This window comes from Notothenia rossii (genome assembly GCF_949606895.1).
Source record: "Notothenia rossii genome assembly, chromosome: 7".
Classification (NCBI taxonomy): Eukaryota; Metazoa; Chordata; class Actinopteri; order Perciformes; family Nototheniidae; genus Notothenia; species Notothenia rossii.
In genome coordinates, this window is record NC_136905.1 from 39,554,760 (window position 1) to 39,570,261 (window position 15,502).

Below are 15,502 nucleotides of genomic sequence, written 5' to 3' on the forward strand. Positions count from 1 at the left end.
ATGAAATACCCACCACATGCACCAAACAACGGCCCACCATGCAGTTTCCATGATGACGACGGAGGCAGGGGATCCCAGAGATGTCAAAGACGTACAGGATTTCCAAACATGAACCAAATGCCACTGACAGCCTGGTATCAACCACAACAATGAGGAAGCTTAGAGGACCAGACCATCAGGTGATGCATCTTCAGCACTAGAGTATCTTGAAATCCAGCTACATAGAGCCACATATGTCACCACAGGGGGGAGAGGTTGAATGTTATTTAAAAGATAGTGAGTAGAATATTGCATTTACACATAAAGCATCCACAGAGTAGTAGAAGATTAAGACATAGTAGAACATTTAGCAGACTATTGTTGTAATTATGAGAAGGAAAATATATTACGAGTGATGCTGTTCCCCCACACAGAAAACTATTGTGTCGACACAGCTAGTGAGGTCAAGAAGACGGGCTTCCACCCAAAACATGCAAGGGCCGGCGATACACCTGACGTGAAGCTGTCGAGACCTGAAAACAGAAATTCGATTCTGCTGTGGTGAAGTCTGGCTACAAAGGGAGGTGTTCCAATAGGGTCGCTTGTCTCAAACCAGTGAAGAAGTCAACAAGAACCCAGCTGAACTAGAGAGTGACTGTTAGCGGAAGAACTGTGACGGAGCGACAGAGACTGGCTCAACATTTTCCAGCCAGTACATAGATAGACCCCGTCAGAAGACCGGGGCTGTGTTTAAAGGGGAACTTCATTTATTCTTAGCCAGAAGTGCAGTTTTTAATCAAACAATTATGTGATTTATGGAGTCAGATTACATTTTTCTCATAAACACAATTTTATAATCGGTCTGAAGTATCTGTTTTAAGGCATGAGCCGCAGATTAAATAACATAACACTGATTAAGAGCTTGGATGAAGAAGTTGTAGGGTTTTTACAACAGTTTCAAGAATCAGTTTTTATTTATTTATTCTTGAGTAACTTTACTGATTTATAGTGAAGTGCGTAAGGCAATATCTCATTTGAGTGAGGGGCACCAGCCCTTCATGCAGGTCACTCTCTGTGAGAATAGTTCATATTTTCCCTCAAGTTTGGAGAAAGATTATTTTATCATATGTTAGTTCACCAGTGTCAACCAATCCTCTAATCCTAGAATTATTGAGACGCATTAGCGACACCAGGGGTATTGTTTTTCGCAGCAACGATGATGCATAATACCATGACAAAAGCCATTATTGAAACAAGTAAACTATTTTTTGTGCTAATGGCAGATTTTTTTGTGAATATGCATTTATACCATCGAAAACCATACATCATACAATATTTTTGTACCCCTTGTGGGTACACAGAGAAGTTATATTTATTTAATGCAACGTTATGTGTTTTACATGTCCTGTTCATAATAGGGTAATCATTGCAATATTAATTGAGCATTTTTGCTCAAAGGAGGGAGTGTCATGATTATACAGATATGTTGATTTCAGTGACGTTGTAGTTAATAAATAATAACATGTAGTCAACAATAGGTCTCATAACAACAAGAGGTATGCCGAAGCTTGGGCCTTCTCCAAGGAGGGAGTGGTCCAGGTTTAGATATTAGACAAATAGAAGTGGATGAATATGTCAGAACTCTGAGTAATATTATGCAAGTTTTGTCTACACAGCAGGCTAGGAAAACTACAGAGATACCAGACGAGACACCAGAAGAGACTCCTGTTCGGCCAGGTGATTGGGTGAGGGTGAAAGTTCACAAAAGACAGTGGGCTCATCCCCGGTGGACGGAAGCGTGAAAAGTTGTAACAAACTTCACACGCGCTCCGGTTTAAAGGTAAAGAAAAAGGAGCAAATTGACACCACCTCAGACATTGTCACCCTTCACTGACAACTTCCAGAACATTATTGGGAGTAAGGACTGATTTGGCAGACCTGGAACAAAACAATAAATAGAAATAAGATAAAGATAGAAACAGCTCAAAAGACAAATTGTCTATAGATTTTTATAGATTGTACATTAATGTGAAAACCTATTTTTTGTTTTACATCTGAAAAAGAGTCCAATTTTTGTATATGTTATTTTTGTACTCATTATTTAAATTATGTAACGGACACAACCAGGGATAAAATAGAGATGATGACAAGAACAAAGCCAAACCAATTGTGCGGTCCCCTAGGGATAAGAGGCAGAATAGCATTGTCGATTGTGCTCATTACACTTGGCACCTTTCTGGTTGGAAGGGGAGTACAATATCAAGTAAAACATGGAACCATTAGTTCACTCATAGAGAATGCCCCCATCACTAACAAGACTCCAGCTGTGTTTCAGAGACTTTCACTTATCCCCAGAGCCAAAAGATCAGCTGAGCAACAAGAGGAGGAGTTAGAAATACTCGTTCCCAAAGGTGAGGTGGTTATAATCAAGATGATTCACCCCCCCTATATGCAGTTCTTGTATCAAATGATGAGATGGGTTTAAGTGATCGGGATATGTAAGTGATGGGGATTTACAGATTAGGGGAATCTCTAAATACACTGGATCCATGTTTTAGTCTGTACCAGAAACACCCCCTGTTAAGCTATGAACAACCGACCGGTGACCTATCTGAGCACAATTATTGAAAATGATTGTTAGACACAGGCTACTAACCCACAAGTACAGCTTTGTATGTACAAACTCTATGAACAAGATTCCCCAGCAGATAGTGGCGATATGTCCAGTCACAAATGTTACTAAGGTTCGAAATAACAGTGGGATTAAAGTGATGGAGAAAATATGGAGACGTTCTTTTATAGTGTGTGAAATATGTGGTGCTTGAAACATGTAGGTATTTAAATGTATAGAAGAAAATGGGTTCCTGAAAGAGTTAATTGGAGTAAACATGTTACAGTGGGTGAAAGCAATGTTTAGGGATATGGTAAAATTATTAGTAGACATGAATTGTGTTTAGATGACATTTAACAACTAAGATGGATAGTAAGATTAGGAAAATTGAGTGGAAAAGGTTGGATTTATTTTACCTCTGTGTGTTAGAATTTAACTATACGTAATGCCTCCCGAGATCTCTCTCTCTCTCTCTCTCTCTCTCTCTCTCTCTCTCTCTCTCTCTCTCTCTCTCTCTCTCTCTCTATCTATCCGCCTGTCAGACCGCTACGACCCCATCGTCCAAGCAGACAAAATACCTCACCACGGAAGACTCCTCCATCGAACAGACAGAGAAGCAGAGCTGAACCATCTCCACCTGAGGAATCCAGAACTACAGGTGACATAAAAAGGCACGCTCTCATCGGTCCCCCACAGGACATGAAGTTCCAAGCTGAGCCACAAGATTTGGGCACAAGAGCAGAGTGTGGGACATGAGAGCGGAATACGCCCTCCATGCAACCAGACTGTAAAGGAGGAGATGAAATGCAAAGCAGTTGGGCCACTCAAAAGAGTTACAGCGGAAGGATCCAAGAGCGGATGGACTGAGGAGAAGATGGACGGAGGAGAGGAAAGAACGAAGGAGTTGACATGGTCCGGCAGAACGTGAGGGGGTCGTGGCTTGACAACCAGAGGGGGAGGGAAGGAAAACGGGAGTGAGTGAGTTTACACATAAACACACTTATTCACCAACGAGAAATACGTAAAGAAAAATATTTATTAGCCATGAATTAATCAATTGGTGAATTTATAGAGAAAAAAAGAGGAAACTATTAAATAACCCTAAAAACACACTGAGGGTACACTGTAAACAATTACCAGCATTTCACAACATTTAACAGTATTATTTTACAGTGACATATTGTAATCAAGACCCACTGTAATATCCCAACAAATACATGTAAAAATGACTGTATCCTTGGATTTCACAGCATTTAACTATTATTTCACAATAAAATACTGCAATCAAAATCCTCTGTAATATCACATCAAATGTTGTAATATCAAAACAACATTGTAAAAATTGCAAGGATTTCACAGCATTTAAGAGTATCATATTACAGAGAAATATTGTAATCAAAAGCCCCTGTAATATCACAACAAAATATCTATAAAACAGTAGAATTGGATTTCACATTATTTAACTGTTATTTCACAGTAAAACAATGTAATCAAAATCATCTTAGCACAACCATGATAGACTATATATATAAAGAGCACAACTCATTACTGTAAAATTTGAATTGTGCACCATTGCACATGTGCAGAATAGACTATTTTAACCGGCGTGTGTCCTGGCAACCCTGTCTCCTAAAAATTACGTTCCCACAGAACTAAACTGCATTCTCAATTACGTTTAGCTAGAAATGTATTTTTGCAACGATTCCAGGGATGCCGGACTTGAGTTTCTAGCACCAGGGAAAGTGGAAAAAGTGCCCCAAATCAGCGTCTTAATTTACCCAGGGCCTAGTGCTTGGCTTTCGGCATGAAAATTCAGGAAACTCCCCTGAGCATTTTAGTAAATATCTCAACTTTGGAGAGGACATCCGAGAAGAGTTGGGGGACAAACAACACATCAAATCACATCTCCACATCAAGCCGAAGCTAACTAGAATACTCTTGACTGCCTAGCATGCGGGGATATTGGCGTGCTCTATCACCACAAGAGCGAGAGTGAAAGCGGCTTAACGGAAGGCTTTTTCCCGTTTTAAGCCGTAACGTTTGACATTCGGAGCAGCAGAGGGATGAATCTGCATGTACTCTTCGAGACAATTCCAACGACACCAAGCTCAAAGCTGTCGGACCTTCCTTTGTGCCTTCTAGAGTATTGAGAGCCATGAAAACATGACCTTTAACCTTAGTTTGCGACCTGGTTGAAGGTCACAGCGGCCCCAAATTTTGCAAGCGGGTTCCACACAAGTTAAGCAACATACTCTCAAAGTCTCGGAGCGCCAAGCACCTTTTTTCTCTCCCTCCCTCACCAAAGGGTGTCCAATCCTTAGCTCTAGACAGGATTTTGTGAGAGTTTGACATTAGATTGAAAAAAAATTCTGGGTGGGTTACGGTTCCCATATTTCAGATACCTTATCTGGACCCCATTTAGAGTCCCCTGGTGAAAAAATTATCTTTCCAGCCCTTTCCAAAGTCAGGTTATTAAAGATTAAATATTATTCAACAAAACATTTCAATAACGTGCTTTAACCACTAGGTGTCCCTATTTACCAATTGGATCAAATATATAAGTCAGCCGAATTAGTGTTGAGAAAGTTGAAGATCACGTGACATACACGCCAGAAAAAACGTAATTTCCGGGTATTTGTCAACCGTAGGTGTCAAGTTTGAAGGGACGAAACGGAACGTCATCGCTCAAACGGCCAATCATATCGCGCTTTGAGGAACCCAAAGCCTCCTGACAGAGATGCCTCCATCCTTTCGAAAATTCGCACGGAGGCAACAGTCAAGGTGAACATCTGTGAGTTTCTCCAAGGCGGTTACCATCGGTAAACAGCAAGTAAGTACTGCCCATAATGTGTAGTAGTGGTGGATATTATGTGCTTTCGATTGCAAACGGCAGTGGAGTAGTGTCGTTTTGGTTTGTACATGGTAGCGAATAGATAGCTAGCGTTAGCTAGTAACATTAGCTTGATAGCAGCCATGTCCACCTTCAGGCAGGTGGCTTTAACGTTAGCCTAGCTAGTGCTAGCCAGCGCCGTATATGGCTATGGTAGATGGCTCTTGTGCTAGCCATTGGTATAAGCTAGTTAGCTTAGCATTGCTGCTAAGTTTGTATTCTGAAGCCATGGTCTAACTAACTTACTAGTAGGTTAGCTGATGTTAGCTAGCTAATGAATGTTTCTTGTGCTAGGTGGTTGGTGGTTTCATCACATTGTCTTATCAAATTAGGCCTAATCTAAATCGGTGTCAAAGTTGGTAACATTAGTTGCTCTTATAATGTTCTTAATGAATTCGTCATGGACCCTATTGCACATTCGTGTCACCACGTCTTGGCTTTCAGAATATTAAACTTGTGCTCTCTCCTGACAGACTGAGAGGCTGATAACCTCAGCTCAGTGACGTAAAGGCACACCTTTTATATCATCATCATAGTTTAAAAAAAATAAGAGACTAAATGAAAAACAGGTATAAAATACTATATGACAGTAACACAACAGTTGTTAAAAATAACAAGAATACAGTTTAAAAGGTGAGTGATTTGTAAGATATCCATAAAGAAAAATAAAATCTGTTTACAGTTCTGTTTCATATGGGTGTAGAGAGATGTATCTATAGATCTCTTAATGTTGCTCTGAGACACAGAGTTCAACATTTTATGACTGAGCATGCTGCTCTCAAAACATGCTCAGACATAAAAAGTTGAACTCTTTTTTAGCCTCCTTGTAGCTTGTGGCTTACTTAGAGTTTAAGCCTCGCCTAGCAAGCAAAGTTTCAATCACTCAATACTTTCATCAACACTACTCTGGATGATAAAGGATTACCAAACTCTCTCTCCCTCTTCACAATGTTTACAGGTTCGCAATGTTTATAGGTTTGAAATATTTATAGGTTATTGCAATGCGTAATGTTATTTCTCTGAAAACACAAACATATTTTATCTTATTTTATTTCTATACTATTCTAGTCTAAATTAGCTTCTACTTTTACCTGCATTTTGTACATTGTCCTGTTTTGCACTTTTCCTGTCTTGTCCCTGCACCCTGTCCAATGTTGTGTTTATGTCAGTACCTACCAGCAACACATTTCTAGTATGTTGTAAAACTACATGGCGAATAAACAGATATTGTATCTTGTATCTTCCTCTAGGCCTACTGATTGCCTGCCTGGTGTTGACCGACGCGACGAGGTGTATTGCCTAAATCCTAAATCCAATCCACGGATTGCTTCCTAGTTGGAGGTAGGCCTAGTATGCAACACAGACCGTAGTTTATAGACTGTGCATAACTGCAGTCCCCAGCTCCAGTGCTTCCCTCCATGAAGTACTGAAGCTCAGACATTTGTTACCTGTGCAGCACACCTGAGATTAATCACTTCATCCAATACTGTTTGATAGTACATTTATGTGAGCTTACCTCTCTTGCTTCCCTGTGGTGGTTTTTTACTGCCTCTATTCCAGATTTGACATCCTCGTGATCCTGGTGTGCGTGCGCCTCGAGGAAATTGCTAGTGACTGTTCGAGTGTTGTTGCAGCTAAGGTAGTTAACATTTCGATATGATTGTGTGACTGCGGTCTCGTCTAAATGGGATGCTCAACTACCTGACTGAATGGCTACACCTTTACAACATGCTCATGTTCATAATCTGCATACAAACTGAAAAATTCCTTTTGTTGGTTGCCTTTGTAATTTCTCGTTTCTCTGGTCTCCTTCTTTCTAGGTCATCAGAGAGGCCAACCATCCTCTTCAGTGTCAAGCAGCCAGGCTAACCATCCTCTTCAGTGTCAGGCAGCCAGGCTAACCATCCTCTTCAGTGTGGTGGAAAAAGAAGAGAGACCAATGCCAGATGAGAGAAGGGCCTTTGTGAACGCGTTGGTGGATCAAATGATGCAGCACGAGCGCAACCCAACCAGAGCCATGTGCCACAGCATCGTCCGATTAATAGTCAGGAGCCACCCAAAAAGCTTTGCTGACATTAGCAGGCGAGGTGAAGTTGTTGGAGATGGATGCCCCTCTCTTCTCCAACAAGTTAAAACTAGAGTGGAATATAAAACTAGTAACAACACTCTGGCTCGACGCCGACAAAGCCGAGAGGGAAGAAGGAACACTGGAGTGGCAGGAGAGTCCAGACTGACGAGAGGTCCTGTCGACCAATACGGGTATGTGTAGGAGTGGACAAAATATAGATATTGCAATTATTGTACGTTGAAGGTTTTGAAGGTTACAGTAATAATAATTCCTTGCTTTTACATAGCTCTTTTAAGGACACCCAGTGCTTTACGATGGTCTTCTCATTCACACACTGAGAAGCGGCGAACATACAGCGCCAGTGTCCTCTCCATTCACACTCACACACTAATGGCGATCAGCAACCATGCAAGGCACTGACACGACCCGTTGGGAGCAATTAGGGGTTAAAGGGGCACTGCCATGCTAGACTAACTTAGGTTATTTGAATTGAATGTTTAAATTATGTGTGTAGATTTTGTATAATCGCCGTCAGTGTAACTGTGTCCATGATAATTGAAATGTTCCCACTCCAAAACCAGTCCAAATGATCGGCCCCAATAGTATTGATTTAACCTATGATTCCTATCCCTAGGTGTGTGAGGTGGTGCCCAGCAGACTTACCAGAGGGGGAGACCGAGGCAACGTTGGAGGATTCGAAAAGGGATCTGCGGAACATCTACTCAGGTATGCAATCTACTTTATTTTTGGTGAATTGACACCTAAATAAACATCCCACATTAAGCAAAAAGGCCACCTTAATATTCAGAATGAGTAATGATGAGAGCATGAAATTAAAGGTTTGACACTCAACATTTCCCAGAGGTGGGGACATTGAATTTAATTGTTGTTACTTGGGTACTCTCAAACATGTATTTGTATGTCTGTACACAGAGGAAGGGATGGATGGGGCAGACAGAGCAGAACCTCTGATGGTGAGGACCTACGTCATTCTGCGGAGGTACCTCAACAAAATGCCTTCTCCAGCGATGTTGGAGGTCAAAGAGGAATGGCCTTTTCTCTTTTCTCAGAGAGCGCTTTTCTCCCACTTTGGCCTCCTGACGGACGTCAACATACTTCAGAAGCTCCAAGAGGCCCTGGGTCAGAGAGGACAGACCATCCTGCATTTCTGCCAGAAACTGGACAACCCGAAGATCAGGGAAGTTCTGGCCAGCTATGATCCAGAGGGTTCGGAGAAGGCTGCCTGCATCCTCCAGCTCCTTATGGTCTACTTTAAGGAGCCTACGGAGAAACTGATGCTCGAAGTTGATGTACGTTATTTTTAATTTATTTAAAATGCTAAAAGAGTGATTACATTAGGGGCGACTGAAGCTCAGTTGGTAGAGCTGGTCTTTCATCGACCGTAGGGTTGGTGGTTCGAATCCTGGCTCTGACTGTCCGCATGTCGGAAGTATCCTTGAGCAAGACACTTAACCCCCAAGTTGCTCCAAATGGGCCGAGCTGATCTGTGTTGAGCTGTAGTGCGCGGATTAGCTGTTGCCTTCGCATCACCCAGGCGGGGGCTGCACATTGGTTTGCGGACGTCCATTTGTAAGCGCTTTGGGTGTCTTGAAAAGCGCTATATAAATGCAATTAATTGTTATTAGACCATTTATTATGTTCTGATTTACCTCTGACCAATGAACGATCTTCATCCTTGCATAATGTTAAATCTATGCTATTGTGTGTTACTTTGTTACAGACCTGTGCCACTGCTGCTGATGTAGTGAATACTGCAGCACCCCCTGCTTGATCATTCAAGGTAATGTAATGTTCAGGGATGGGATTTTTCCTGTTTATACAGGATTTCCTGCTTTTCTCACCTGAATGGCTAGACTTCACTGCTGCTTTTATTCTTGTTATATAATTTCTCTTAGGACATCCCTGTTCTGCTCCACCATCGATGAGGGATAGGATACTGAATGGTTACTCTGAAGAGCTTAAGTGTTCCTTTGCATCAAGGGGAGAATCTGACTGAAGGCCTTCCATCTCTCCTGCACTCCATTCAAGTCCAGTCTGTGAAACGACACTTACGATACTCTGACGCCACATGTTTCAGCGATTCGCGTTAGTTAAAATCTCTAGCCTGTTTCAATGATTCAGGGGTCTGACGAGTTGACATGTTCTCGTTCCAGCTGGGCTCGTAACCATCTACCCATAGAGGAATGAGGTTAAACCGTCTAGCCATAAAGGCAGAGGGAGGAGGGCTAGGGAGTTGCTTTGTCGTTCAGCCAGATTCTCCTATCTGCACAGGGACCTTTGATGCTTTTACAGTGACTGTTAAGTAGCCTACCTCACTGATGGTGGAGTAGAAAAGTGCTGTCCACCTGAAGTGGAGGGTTCTGTGTAATGTCCTTGCATGCTCTGCACTGTATATTTTCCTGCTTTTTGGTCCTTGGCCAATCATGAATGTTACTCGGATCTGGTATTGACATCTCTAGCTCAAGTATTATTTTTGTTTTGATTGATTCTAGGAATGTACCTATCCACAATAACGCATGACGGGGTATCTGTTCATTTCAGGTGACACAATGAAGCCTTCTGGGTGGATGCTATCCATCGAGGGACAAGTGGTAATGGGCCCACACCCATTTTTTTTGCATGGGGTAGCTGCTTTATTCAGCAGCTACTATGTCTTCAACCTCGAATATCCCGTTGGATCATGCACACTGGAGTTCATCCAAAGGTATTGTAACACTCAAACACATGATCAATGTCATCAGTAAGACTTATCATGCAAAGTTGTGTTTCACTATCTGGCTATTAAGTCTATGCCTTTCTACAGAGGCCACAAAGTAGATTAAATGCTTTGAGTATGAAGCCTGGAACCAATTATGCGAATTGGGACCACACCATCACTTGATGTTGCTGGGCTATCTTGTTAAAAATTTGACATAATGGTTTAATTCACATTTATAGTATGGCTTCAAAATTCGGATAAATAAGTAAACCTTATGTTAGAGGTACCTGAGGCACTCTGCTAGGCTACAAATAATGTTATTGTGAGAGGATGATCCAACAGGTTTGGACTAGTAACAGTCGGTGTGGGAAAAGACACAGGTGAACACCTTGATAACTGCTGCCTGCAATACATGAGTCTAATTAAAACTGAAAGTTATTTTTGCTTATTAACAGGTGCTTCTTGGGCATCAACCCGGAGAAAGGCTCCAAGGCAAAGAAGCGAAGCTCCATTAATCCTCACGTGAGCACCTTTCACCGGAAGCTGATAGACTTAGAATGGTCTGCATAGACTGCATGGTGTGCGGGGACAAGTCCAGTGGGAAGCATTACGGTCAGTTCACCTGCGAGGGATTATTTGTTTAAAGGATCCGTTAAGGGTTAATCTGTTTTTTATGGATAGTTGAGGTGAACTAGTTCATGTTCCTGTTTGTTTACTCTGTTGTTTACACTGTTGTTTATTTTGTCAATAAATATGCCATTGGGCTTCCATTGATTTTACCTCATTTGTGCGTTTGGTGTTGTTTTTAATTGTACAATAAGATTACGTGCATTTTTGTAGTGCAGCTCCAGTACTTCCAGGAGGAAGCTCACACTTTGGTTTCCTGTTAAACTTGGACAGGAAACCATTGTATGAGCTTCCTCCAGGAAGTACTGGAGTTGGGGCTTACAGTTATGCACATGTATCATTGTAAATTCATAGTAAATTACTGGCTACTCCTGCATTACTTTCACAGTACACATTGTAAATTCACAGTAAATTACTGGCTACTCCTGCATTACTTTCACAATAGAAATGTAAAAGTACAGGCCCTTGTTGTAATGCATGTACAACAAAATGATGTAATTCCCCATTAGTATACTATAATATCACAGTAATTGAAGCTGTGAAGTTACAGTATACAGTTGTACCTTTACAACAATGCATTGTAATATCATGGATGTGAAATTACAATACATTGCTGTGAAGACATTCACAGTAAATTGCTGTGAACCTTACTGTGAAAGTCATGCAACAAGTTGCCAGGTAATTATTGTGAATTCACAGTGGATATTTTTACAGTGTAGAACATATTATTCAATCTTTTCATCATATGAACAAATTATTCTATAAGAGTTTTTTATTCATGTGTGAATTTGGGGAAGATTTAATTTGTTACAGTATAGACCTACAGTTAAAAGGGATGGTTTTAGTAACCACAAAAAAGCAGACACATCTTTATTTGTATGGAAAATGTTAAAGGTAGAGCTAGTACCAAGCCAAAGATAGTATTCCAATCTAGAGTATTGCTTTCTCCATTGTAGCATGGTTATTACCTCAGGAGGGAAGATTAAGGTGGAAATAACATTTGTTTTCCGTCCAAGATGTAGAGTTTTAAAAAGACACCATGGGCAAAGAGAGATTGCACATTTTAATAAAATAAAAAAACGAATATAATTGGGAGTAATACATGCGGGACCTTGGATCACTCATTGTGATGGTGCATATTTTACAACAAATATCGTTCAGGGAGAAGGGGTCGCTCGATCCACCCTGCAGATGTTTTAAATCTTACTTGCAGCTTCAGAGGAAGCGCACGGCACCAGAGTATGAGTTTTAAAAGACAAGCGCCACCAGCTCCTAATGGTCATCCATTCACCAGATGACCTGACATTTAGAGATGTTATTTAAAGGAGAAACATACCTGCCATAAGTGTAAATTCCGGAATTGAACTACAAACTATTAAATGAAATGACTTCTGTTTTTAAAATCCTTGTTAAAGGAGGGAGTAATTATCACATGCTCGGGCACCCAAGGTTCCACACACTGTTAAAGGGGTTAGCATAGCTATTTAAGTAGACCATAATTGAAAATAAATTAGTATAATGCGTTATTGATGTTCCACCGGTTCTCACACCATTTCAGGGACTTTATCAATGCATTAGAACAGACCACCCAAAGGTACTTAGAAGGAACTTTTAAGTGATGAAATTCTACAACTGTTGTAACCAGTGGCGTTTTCTCCTGGAGGCCAAGGGAAGCCAGGCTTCCCCTGTTTTTTCGGATTGTAGTTATAATTTTAATAAATAAATAAAAACACTTCGTTTAGTTTCGGAAATTCTTTGTTGTGTGTTGCTGCCGGCCCGTCTCTCCCCCATTCTCATTGAGTATTTTACAAAGAGTGAAACAGCGCCCCTCTAGATGTTATGGTGAAACAGTAGATTGCACTCTCTGTTGCGAGAGGAGGCCAGCCGAAATTTGCTTCCCTTGGTGAAAAAAAATGGAGGGATTGACCAATCAGACAAGGCTCACGTCATGCCCCTTCCAACCTGTGATTGGCCAGGGCCATGCCAAGGGAAGCCAGAGGCGGCTGGCTTCCCTTGCCTCACAATCCAATCAAATCGCATCAACTTAGTGGTGCAGTGACGCGTCCCAAAAAGCGGAAGTAAGCTGCGCTCGGTTTCCTTCGACAAAATAGCAATGGGATTTCTCCACAGGGTTTTGGAAAATAGCTCGAAAAAAGGTCAGTGGAAAACAAACCGGTAAATGCACGTTTTGTTCAGTCGGATAATATCCACATGTCTACCCTACTTTTATAATTTTCTAATCATAAATCTAATCGATAGAAGATAGATAACGTCACTGCACCACTCTCTCCGCCGTTAGAAAGTAGCAAGCATCTGAAGCAAGTGCAATTATGGAGGGTGGAGATTTGGAGTATTTAATAAAAAATAATTGTACTAAACTTCCGCTGAAGCAGCAACAACAAATACAATCTGATGACAGGCCAATGCCCAAACTGGAGCTGTGTACAGCGAGAAACAAAGGAGCGAACCGGACGTAAAACGTTAAAGGTCTCCTGATTTAGTTTGTGAATGAATGCTTATTAGAGTTTCGGCTGGAGAGTGCGTGCGGACCTGTCGGTCAGATAACAGGCGTATGTAAGTCCTGCATCTCTATGATACAAATGTGTGTAAAATTATACTGTAATCACTCATCTGGTTACGTTATTACATTGACCACCACACCCCCACCCCAAAAGAAAGGACGTATTATTGGCTTCCCCTAATTTTTTCCCCACGCCACGCTACTGGTTGTAACTGACCAAAATCTTCTCCCAGAAATGACTGTCTAGAATGCCGTACCCCAGAGTAGAACGCACAACGGCCCCTTCTAGAGAACATATTACTTTCATACCTTAAATGGTATGAAAGGAGGGAGGGTACATTTCTCATGAGGAGACAGTTACAAATGCTAGCAGAACAAGACGACCAACCCCCGTATACAGATGTTGATGACTGATGAGTTAGTTTAAATTATATGGATGTTCAGAGATGAGATTGATCAATGAATGTCCAGCCGATGTGATTCTTTAAATGATGAAATCATGTGAAGAAGTGAGCAAAATTAAAATGCTAAAATGGAGTGAATCCATTTCAATTTACTTCATACTATTCCAAGATAGTATATTTTTATTATTCCAATACATTTTACACTATTCTAAGATAGTCCATTTTATTTGACTTTATTATTTTATACTATTCTAATATGGTAGATTTCATGTTGTATAAATCATTGTTATTCTAAAATGGTTTGTTTCTTTTCACTTTGTAAAAACAAGTGCCTTAACACTGAGCGTGGTATGAGAACGGTTTCTGTAAAAGGAGGGAGGAAGAAATGTTCTGATACCAAGCCATTGCTGCTATTTTGAAGAATGATATTGAATGCAAACACTAGAAGTTATACACAAGGGAACATTTTTATGTTTGAGTACAGGCAAATAATTTATTTTGTATTTTTGTAAAGTTAAGCCTATTGAACCATTCCATTTAGATTGTATGTTTGTAATATGAGATATGTACTATGCGAAGTTCAGATGCCTCATTGATTTCAGTATTATACACACCTAAAAGGTGTGTAAGGAGGGACTGTTAGAAATTAAAATCAATGTTTTATGGCATAATGTAGTTTAAACATACTGTCAAGTTAAATGCTCTTTTATGCTGAAAAACCAGAAATTCTTGTGCACAAGCAGTTAAGCTTTTATTCTGAAAATCCTGCATCTACGGTTAGCATTTAGCATGTGGCTAATATACGATTTCCTAAAGAGGTGAATTGAGTAGCGAAATGACATGGTGTGGTGAAAACCGAAACCGACTGATTTAACACTACAACTATAGATGTCGAGATACTACCATGCTGAATATTAAATGAAAGTACAGTTTATTTGAATACATTATTGTTTACAGACGAGAGTAGCATGTGACAACATCCGGAAACCAAACCAGCCGTGAAGTATTTTCTGTATATTTTAGAGTATAGAGAACCGCAGTGACGCATCGTAAAACCCGGAAGTAAACTTCTTCCGGTTCCTTCTTGAAAAACCAATGCAAATTCTCCATAGGATTTTGGAAAATAGCTCGAAATAAGGTCTGTGGTTGACACACATTTAAGAGAGGGATCACGTTTTGTTCAGCCGGATAATCTCCACATGTCAACCCTACTTTTATAATTTTTGAATCATAAATCTAGTCGCCAAAAGCGAAATGCTAACGTTATGCTATAAACGAACTACAAGCCACTACAGCAGCAGGGTCGCACGACTTCAACGTCACGCCAATTTAAGATCGTTTCAACTGACTAGCACTGAAACTGCACTTTGAACACTTTAAATATATTAACATTTTAAACTGTATACCCCGGTTATCTAGGCCCTTTTTGTCTTGTTTAATGTATACCACGTTTATCTAGGCCCTTTTTGTTTTGTTTTATGTATACATGTTACACTGTGGGAAACGATATTTCGATATTTCTGGATGTATAACACATGTACAATTTTTGACAATAAAGCTGAATTTGACTTTCGCGTGCTTGCATATTTTAACAAAGCTTTTCATTTTAGCCACACTGAATTTAACTAGAAGTCATGGCTGTGTCAATTACAAGTCTGATATCGTTTTACAAAGATGACAAGA

At 40.5% G+C, this 15,502-nt stretch overlaps 1 protein-coding gene across 4 annotated transcripts; it reads left to right on the forward strand.

Moving 5' to 3' along the window:
* The first annotated feature begins 5,139 nt into the window (after window positions 1-5,139).
* LOC307046873 (uncharacterized protein) lies at window positions 5,140-11,051 on the forward strand. Of its 4 annotated transcripts, none has more exons than XM_079693534.1 (10): window positions 5,145-5,420; window positions 6,731-6,821; window positions 7,041-7,119; window positions 7,301-7,739; window positions 8,183-8,274; window positions 8,482-8,858; window positions 9,290-9,349; window positions 9,465-9,654; window positions 10,111-10,273; window positions 10,723-11,051. In XM_079693534.1, exons 4-7 carry the CDS (start codon window positions 7,420-7,422, stop codon window positions 9,338-9,340), a joined length of 840 nt encoding a protein of 279 aa, XP_079549660.1. In that variant the 5' UTR covers window positions 5,145-5,420; window positions 6,731-6,821; window positions 7,041-7,119; window positions 7,301-7,419; the 3' UTR covers window positions 9,341-9,349; window positions 9,465-9,654; window positions 10,111-10,273; window positions 10,723-11,051. The 4 variants fall into 4 exon arrangements, with proteins under 4 accessions (XP_079549661.1, XP_079549660.1, XP_079549662.1 ...); XM_079693536.1 differs by lacking the exon at window positions 9,465-9,654 and having other exon boundaries at window positions 5,146-5,420; window positions 8,482-8,522; window positions 8,619-8,858; XM_079693535.1 differs by lacking the exon at window positions 9,465-9,654 and having other exon boundaries at window positions 5,140-5,409.
* The last annotated feature ends 4,451 nt before the right edge of the window (window positions 11,052-15,502 follow it).